This window comes from Micropterus dolomieu, linkage group LG06, assembly GCF_021292245.1.
Source record: "Micropterus dolomieu isolate WLL.071019.BEF.003 ecotype Adirondacks linkage group LG06, ASM2129224v1, whole genome shotgun sequence".
Taxonomy (NCBI): Eukaryota; Metazoa; Chordata; class Actinopteri; order Centrarchiformes; family Centrarchidae; genus Micropterus; species Micropterus dolomieu.
The window spans coordinates 11508716-11518088 of NC_060155.1; the positions used below are offsets into that span (position 1 = coordinate 11508716).

At 38.2% G+C, this 9373-nt stretch overlaps 1 protein-coding gene across 1 annotated transcript; it reads right to left on the reverse strand.

The window, feature by feature from the left end:
- Positions 1 to 353: 353 nt before the first annotated feature.
- On the reverse strand, positions 354 to 8527 carry atp6v0b (ATPase H+ transporting V0 subunit b). Its single transcript, XM_046052407.1, has 8 exons — positions 8088 to 8527; positions 7168 to 7216; positions 5964 to 6047; positions 4376 to 4453; positions 3623 to 3692; positions 3449 to 3500; positions 2705 to 2895; positions 354 to 2530 (listed from the first exon to the last, which is right to left on the reverse strand). Exons 1-8 carry the CDS (start codon positions 8170 to 8172, stop codon positions 2504 to 2506), a joined length of 636 nt encoding a protein of 211 aa, XP_045908363.1. The 5' UTR covers positions 8173 to 8527; the 3' UTR covers positions 354 to 2503.
- Between the last annotated feature and the right edge of the window lie 846 nt (positions 8528 to 9373).

Below are 9373 nucleotides of genomic sequence, written 5' to 3' on the forward strand. Positions count from 1 at the left end.
GACGCTATGCTGTTTTATTCAGTTTCACACGAGGTTGACAGCTACACCAGTCAACATATGAATATTATGTTGAATGATAACAGGAGATGGGAGCTTAACTGTTTCCTCAACTGAGCTTTCTAGTGAGCACAGAGCTAGTTTTAATCAGTAGGACAGATGTTGTGGTTTTCTGCGCCATCTAGTGGAAGCAATTAAACACTGCAGGACGCAAGACAAATTTCAGGGTCCTGGGTCACACACAGCTCCCATTTCAAACAGCAGAATTTTTTATGCTTGGGCACTTGGTTATAGTTATAGGACTGAAAACTCCACAACATGAACATGGATATGAGTCAGAAACAAATCCAAACATCTTGATTGGACCAGTTTTATTTTCTCAAGGACATTTATGAAGCCAGAAGGACGGTCTGTTTTTGTTATTATACACAATTTCAAAAACAATGAGTTATTGTCCGATCACCATCACATCAACATAATGCACACACGGTACCAACTACACTTACTGAATGCCTAGGGTTTGGTGCAGAGCCTGGTGTACCAAAGGAATCTTTGAGTTACAGCGTGACTTCATTATAAAACCATCGTAATTGGCAAAGACGATCTTGCAGTTTAAGACACCTTTTGGGAGGCCAGGTCTGGATATATTAAAGACAATGGAGTTTCCCCAAGTCAAGATTCAATGTTTACACTCATTCACAACTCCACAAGAGGGTTGGGGTGGAAAATTACAGGAAGGATCTGAGACGATTCACAATTAGCCACGGTCTGTCGTCTGAACTTGTGGAATGACACATCAAGAACAAAAGGTGCTACCAAAAGTGTTTCCATACAAGCATTTTCCACTGGGTGCCCACATCAACTCTTCTGTCCGCCAAAAGCCCCCCCCCCCATTTACAAGTTGGCATCAACAGGAAATAGCTGAAACACTAGAGGACTAAGCTTTAAACACTCATTAAACTTCATTAAGGAATGTTAAAAAATAATTTGGGAACACAGACTTGAACAGCTAACATGTTAAGATGTACATTCGAAAAAAAAAAAAGAGCTTAATAAAAAATAAAGAAGTATATTATTGTGTGTGTGTGTGCAATAAGGATTTTTTTTTAAAACTGTATCCATCAATGTGTTGGTTCTGTAATGAAGTCCATAGTTTTTACCCAGAATTTTGGGAGCCAGACGACCAGTCTTTCTAAAATGATTTTCACGTAAAACCTCTACTACAATGACAGTAATGATACAGCAAATATTAACAGTTACTATACTAAAGCTAATACTAGTAACTGAGGCGCTCTTTAAAATATATTCCTCCCTCCTGTCTAAGGTAATATAATGTTCAATAGTGACTTGACAAAAGGGGTTAGCAATTTTGTCTTTGTTAACAGGAAACCTGACACGTTAAGTTTTCATCTTCATGTTAAGGTCCCGTGTTGGACAAGGGTAATGTGGCCATCCTCAATCTTTTGGCTTCCTTATAGTCAACACAGAACAATCCACTTTCATGTCCAATCCAACCAACCACTGGTTAAAACTCAAAAAGTAGACGATACTAAAGGGAAAAACAAGTTATGGCTGTCAGCCATGTTCAGCAGGCTCATGGGTTTGAAAAACAGAATTCGTTCCATAACATTTTTGGGAAGTAAGGTTATGACTGACAATTTAGAGCAGCTCTGCTGCAATGACCTGACTATTTGGCCTCCCAAAGAGTATATCCAACTGTCCACCTTACTAATGATTCCAGATCAGTACTTTAATTCAAAATTTTGTAGATTATCTGTCACTACAGCAGGAGGCCTAACAAATACTGTATTTGGGAAACAGCATGGATTAAGGACCACTTGCTTATTAGCAAATAACAGTTAAAAACAAAAGAACTGACAGACCAGGCTACAGTAATAAACAATAGTAAACACCCTCATGCTTCACAGAAAGAAAAAAAAAAAAAAAAAAAAATCACATGTCCAGCATACACACACGCACACAAATATTTTTAAATACTCCAGTGTAATTTTTAACTCATCATTCATCAAAGAGTGGTCAGAGAGAAAAAAAAACAACCATTATACACACACACACACACACACCCCAACTTGTATGAGCTGCAATTCAGCTGGAAGTTATCCAGGCTTCACAGCTCTCAAGACTACATGCTGGCTGGTGTTAGGAAACATCTAAAATCCTTTAAAACATGTAAGCTCTGCTTGTACTAGCCATCAAGCTGAACTGCTGGAAAGATACAGGGTTCACTCATTTATTTCAGGGGCAAGAAATGCACACGAAACACTGGCATCTGGTGATCCCCCCCCCCCAGTCGTCTTATTCAACATTCATGTTTCTCTCGAGACAAGACAGCAGGGTGTGCAAGTACCACTCTTGCATGAATAATGGTTAAAAACAATACCAGGCAAATAGAGACATTTAAATAATTTACGATGTATGTACACAATAATCCATCTCATTTTCCAGCAGTGTGTCTTTTTATCTTCTCAGCGTGTGAATGCGTCTTCTAGTCGCCCATCTTTACTTTCGATGTCTGAGGGAGAAAACAGTGAAACCAGTGATTACATGTTTTCAAATATACAAACATACAATACATCGACAACACAGCTGCATCTAGACCTTTGTCGAAATAATTCCTCTCTTTGCAATGACATTTCTGAGACTCTTTATGTGAAGACAGACAAAAAAAGCAGTCTGTCTCATTCACCTGCAGAATGGCTACAATGACACCAAACAGGCCAATAGCACTGCCAAAGATTTCCACAATGAGGATCTTCACGAAGAGGCTGGCGTTCTGGGCGTCTGCCAGCGCTGCTCCGCTGCCCACAATGCCGACACAGATGCCACAGAAGAGGTTGGAAAAGCCCACAGTCAGACCAGCTCCAAACATGGAGTAACCTAGTAGGATGGAAATCAAATGAGTCAGAGACCTCCATGACTAATCCACAGTGGAAACGGGCAAAAAATATATATAATTCTCCGTCAGATTTGGACATGAGAAGAGTTGATTTTAAAGCATCTTAAAATGCACATCACTTTGAATTGGAGCACTACCAGCTCTTCGTGTCTATCATTTTTAGAGTGAATTCATTTTGGGATCCATAAATGTTAATAGATCTGTTGAAATTCATTAGATTTTGTAAATGCATTGAGCAATCCATATTTGACACTTATTTAGACTGAATGCTGCAAGTATCTTTAGATTTTCCAACTTATGGTTTGCAACCACATGTGTTAGTATAACATATATACCAGACTGTCATATTATAACACAACCTTCCCCAAGCTGGAAGCCTAATTGTCTACATTAAAATCATGTGTGTGTAAAAAAAGAGAAAGATTTGCATTGAATACTGTAATTTGTCCGTCAATTCCAGGTGTTGCTTTATGTTAAAATTGTTCATGTTTTTGGAGTAGATTTTTATTCATTGCTTTATGTCTGTTTTCTTACCAGCTTGGTAGTTCCTTGCCCCGATGGTCTCAGGGGTTGTTCCACTGAAGTTCTATAAGATGAAAGAGATTATTTCTTAAATTATGGCCGCACTGTTCCCTGCACCGTGCTCCTGTCTGAAATCCCCTCTAAAGACAAAATGTATCATGAACAACAGAAACGCTTATTGCTTACCTCAGCCATGTTGCTGATTACAATGGCCATGATGATCCCATAGATGGCTACAGCTTCACAGAAGATGATGCTAGAGAGACATAAAAACAGAAACAAAGTAAGAGAACTGATTGGGTTTCAAATTGGCAGCTTGTTCTCCCACTACACAAAATGCTGCTGTGCAGTAACAGTTACTAACTGTGGTCATGAAGGCTTGGTGAAACAGCCACTTCACCGGCTATGAAGGTTTGGGAAAGCCAATGAGAGCAGGACTCCGCATTTATCTAGTTTTAGTGAGTGATTTTAGAGTATTTATTTGGGATGCAGTGAACAGATTGTGTAGATGCATACTACTAGTATATCATACAACACAAGGTCGTACAAAGAAATGAAAGTTTGTAGTCTAATAATAATAGCTGCAGCTTTGAGTATTCACAGAGGTTTTGATGTGGCTTTCTGATATTAAATGGCTCCAATATTTCTCCAAACAGAATATAATTACAAACTTCTTCGTAAAGCAGCAATATTCAAGTACGTTCAACTGGATAATACTACACCTATAGGTTTCAAGAAGGAAGGTACTTAAGTAAACACAAAGGGAAATTGCAGTGGTACAGCAGCTACTTCACATAAATCACAGAGGACAAAAAGGTAGAAACAAGTATAATAAAAAGGCAAATTTATATATACTATAAATAAAATAAAATATAGAAATATCAAATAAGAGAATTTGACATAATGGAACTGAACGTTTTTGATCTTGAATGACCCTACCTGACTAAATTCTTGGTTTTGATTCGTGGTGCCTTGACACCACCACCAATGATACTTGAGCCAGTGATGTAGATCCCCCTGGAAAACAAAAAACAATCGGTCCAACATCATCTATAACTTGAAAACTACCAGGTGATGAGAAAGGATTAACAAGAAGCATAGCCAAAAACTACTTATTTACATTTTATTCTCCCGCAACTATTATGAAAACACTCATGACAAGATTGCAGTTCATTTTTGTGTGACAACCTACTTATTTTGGGATGTAACTAACAACTGTCTGATATGCCTATTTTATCATCTAAGTATCATAATTATCTGATAGAAAATGTCAATGTTTCTAACAGATTTTGGAACTCATCAGCATCTGATAACAGAAGGTTTGTTTTTTTGCACAAAATCAAAACACCCTGCAAAAGCCCCTTTTTACAATCTGATCACCACTATGTGATCTATTATAGGGGTACAGCAAAAACTACTAAATGGATATAACAAAATGCAAAACAAGCAGGCAGCTCACACAAAACCAAAAATGCATTTTTAGGATACTTGTGGATGGGGAACACTTGAAACAAGGTACTTAAAACTAATTTAAATGTCTCAACATGTAGATTAGAGATGCATTAAAGTCATGTTTAAATGTAGCTATATGACATTTAGCCACTATACAGATACAACAGACGAACACCGGCTGGAAGGCGTTGTGAGCCACGAATGGCTGACAGTCGCCTGTAGTTTTGCTGCGTGTTCCGCTCCATTGGCTCTAATTGGCCCTTATCTGCCACTGTTCAGCCAATTCTGCTTGTTGAATGTGCATCAAAAGGAAGTCAGTTAGACAACGCTCTCTGACTGGGTGTTCATGCTGATGAATCACTTGCCCCTTTCGTATAGCCAAGGCGGGAAATGTTGTTGCTGTTCTTCCATCTCGCTGTATGGGACATTGATGTGACCTTCTGATGACATGTTATGTGTGCAACCCACAACCAGGGGATTTAAAGACCAGCAAGCAGCTTAGCTGTTAACTCAATGAAGAAGTAGTTAGCAGCTAACCTACAGTAACCGAAAATGTCTGCCAATTGAGGAGACAATGAGGTCCAGAAGCTCCTTACCCTTCAAGATTATTATTATTATAAGTAATGTCGCTGCCCAACACATATGTTTTACGTCACCCAAGACACCGACGTCAAGCCTCTTTTGCTTCCGTTGTTTGGTGTAAAAGAAGTCTCAGCAGTTTGCATGCCCTCAGCAAACGTAAAAATAAAGCTCATCAAAATTAATGGATTAGCTGTTCGGTCTCTGAAATGTCAGAAAATGGCGCATGTTGATCAGTGTTCAGTGTCGATCAATGTCATCCCCAAACGTTGTTTTGTCCACAACTAGGGCTGGGCAAAATGGCCAAAAATGTTATCACAATAAAAACATTTCATATCATTCGATATTGATAATTATCACGATAAATATCAAATCATTATTTCATATAAGTTTAAAGACTGATTTTAGAAGATTTTGAAAATTCAAGAAACCAGATGGTTAATGGTGGTTTTAAACTTTTCTTTTCAAACTGCGTTCCTTGTCATTAGGTACTCACCAGGCTGCTCCCACCACAGACAGAGAGATGGCCAAGCCAATGCCCAGACTGGCCCACATGAAAGGAGAAGTCTCTGTCAGGAACCTGCAATCAAAGATCACAGCTGATGAAGACTACGTTTTATAAGGAAAAATATGTACAAGCAGCAAAACATTCATGTCTCATTTGTTTTAATTTCAGTGTGTGTTGTCAGAGTGGTAAAGAGGATTTCTTCACTTGCTTCCATTTTGTTTTCAGCTCTCACGGCCAACTTACAGTTCACTTAAAAATATGTTATAAATCACAGTCCAAGATAGAATGTACTGTGCAACATATTCAACAGGCCTACTAAGTTAGTCCCAATGAACCATATCTTTGCCTAAAATGACTTCAGGTGAAACAAAACAAGACACATAATCACAACAATGTTGCCATTGCCATAAATGGCCACTAATATGCTTCCTGTACTGGAAACCAGGGCCAACAAGAGTGTGACTACTACATTATTCTTTTACAGCTTATGCAGATTAGTTTAGTTAATTTCAGTATTTTCACATATTTTGGAGTCAAAATGACTAGCAGGCCCTGAATCTATTACAGAACGATCAAAGTAAATACTAATACAATTACACTGTGCTATACGGAACAGCCTGAAACTAGCTCTAAGACAGTAGTAGTGAAGTATTCTCAACACAATTGTGCAATCTAGGAAATGTCAATTAGTTTTGTTCCTTCAGTATTAGTGTGTTTAGTTCTACTTTTAAAACAGCCCCAAATTTCAACATCTACTTTTCTGCGAAGGAACAATGTCAGGAAGGCTCAAATCATTTAACTGAAAAAGTAGACTGACTTCAAGTTAGTGCTACAACAAATTATTTTTTTTCTCTTCTTCTTCTTCTTCTTATTATAATAATGATTTTTAAAAATCGTTTGTTTTTGTCCCACCAACAGTGCAAATGACATTTCATCAACTATCACACACCAAGAAAGCTTGAAAAATGACAAATAATCAATCAACAAACTACTTGCCATTTAAAACAACTTTTTGTTAACTTATCACTGTATGGACTAACCTTGTAGCTCTATTTCAAACCAACCTAAAATATCAATAGAAATTGTTCCCTGTCAAGTTCTGACAGGTGAGAGAATAAGAAACATTACTAGGAGCCTTGGAGGTCCATGGTTATTAGCATGCATTCACTGGCTTTATGCCAAGATTGCTTACCATGCCACATCAAAGCGGAATCCAAGGTCAAATATGGTATAGCAGGTACCTGCGTAACAAAGAAATTATTAAATTAGACGTGCAAGTGGAAAAATGTCAGCCAGATGCATAGTTACAAGTAAACTTTTTGTACGTGAAGGAATACAGACATTTACAGCATGTTACTGTATTAATCCACTTTTTCCCTGAACCGTGTGTGAAACATTGTCACATGTGTGTGCCAAAGTGATTGAAAGAAGTTCTAACTTTAGTGTGATAGCCTCACTCTCACGTGAAAGCTCCTGCAGTTCCTGTTCGGGACCGTTTCTAATCAGTCAGCTGTGCACACGAACAGCTAACGTTAGCTTAGCCAAATTAAACGCCTTAAACCCTTGCAAGAAGAGCCACCCGTGATCCAATCGTTAGCCCCCACCAAACAAAAGCTGCAACCAGTCAACATAAACCGAAAACACTGTTATCCAGCGTTTGAACTTGTGTGATTTAGCTACGAGCAACCCGGACATTAGCTTAACGTTCAGTAGCGTTAAATGCTAGCGAACTGCTAACATTAGCTAGCTTGGATGCAGCATCGGGTCTCTTATCTTAAATGGAAATACATAAAATTTAGACAATACTCAGTAATACGTTGTGTTTTGGCGTCTGTATGGTATTAATTACCACCATGCATGAATAACCTTTTTTCCAGTTTGCACATTAACCTACGTGTAGTAGCTAGCAAATATAATGGAAACAGCCGCAACCACTCTAGTCCCATGATTTAGCCAGGTCCCCAAATACAGCTGTCAAACACAAGAAATGCATTTTTCCATGAAGAAATAACGAGTGGCTACACTATCCTTGTTGCACAAGTCAAGGAAATAAATCATTTCATTAATTAAATGCAATATTCTGAGTAATTTTCAGGGGAAATATAATCTTACCGACGATGAGTATGGTAGTCCAGAAGGCCAAAGTGACCCCCGTATAAAGAATAGCGTGTCCGTTCATCATCCACTCTAGCAGCATCTACCCGGCGGCCTAACCTGCTGGATCACCGAGATCTCCTTGGCTCAAATATATAATTTGACGCTACGATAACGAAATAATGCCGCTTAAAGAAGCGCTATCCGTCGATGGAGGAGAAGGAGCATCAGAAAGGAGAAGCTGGCTGATGTCAGCTGATCCAGCTTGACAAGCATGTGACCTGACGACTGGAGGGCTGCGTTCGGTAAAACTTCTTCTCCACCTTGGAGAAACGATTTCGCAGCGGTGGCATAAACATTTTTTTTAAAAGTCTAAATCTGTTACCATAGGCAGTAACAACAACATGGGTTATGATTCACAATGCACTTCATGTAGAATAAAACCGTTTGCAGCTAAGTCTGTGGAGACACAGGATTGTAACCGAATGCGTCCTAGATGGCTGCGTTTCACCTGTGCGTAGTGGACGCTAGATGTCACTCTTGTAGTTTTGTATGAGCAGAGAAGGACTTTGAGGCAAGACTTCTCTGTTGGTTACATGCCTATTAAACTTTTACATTTACATTGGTTATTATCAGCATTGGCTTGGTTGCCTGTGTGCTAACACAGTTTTTCACCCCTACAAATAAATTATGTGGAACAACAAAACCAGACATTGTTGAATACTGGATAAACAGTTGCCCAGTTATTAAATAATTAAATAAGAATGGACATCTATTTTCTACATAAATTCCAAATACTAGTTCAACCAAAAGTAGGCTACATTGTTGTAATAAAAAATGTTGTTGTGTGTGAGTGTCTAAAGGTGTTTGGTTTTTAGGCTACTTTTAAGAAATTATAGAGATATATGCCTAGTTTGAAACAAAGTGCTGTTTCTCCGTTATCAAATATCAACTTACTTCACTGTACAATAAAGCATTTGTGATAAACACAGTTAAGGAGGTTTCATACGAGTTACTACAAAGAATTGATCCTGAAACTGAATATGGATTACAGGTGGAGATTACTACTCAGCCTGTAAAAACAGTTGTAGGACAATGTAGAAGGAAAATGTGTTTTTTATCTAGTCCAACAGAAGGATCCTTCTTTCAGAGCAGCACTGTCAAAATTCCATTTTCTGGGATTTTAATTATTAATATCTTTAATTCATTTCAACATCAATTTTATGTGTATTGCAACCAAGGTTGACTGATGTGCTTTACAGGGTAAAAATACAAAAGAAATGTAAATACAAGGTAAAAGTACA

Coding starts and splice junctions, on each gene's coding strand:
- atp6v0b (XM_046052407.1), bottom strand. CDS start 8,172: ATGCTGCTAGAGTGGATGATGAACGGACACGCTATTCTTTATACGGGG. Junction 4,454..5,963: donor TCTGTGGTGGGAGCAGCCTG/GTGAGTACCTAA, acceptor TTTGTTTTCCAG/GGGGATCTACATCACTGGCT. Junction 2,531..2,704: donor TCATTGTAGCCATTCTGCAG/GTGAATGAGACA, acceptor TTTCTCCCTCAG/ACATCGAAAGTAAAGATGGG.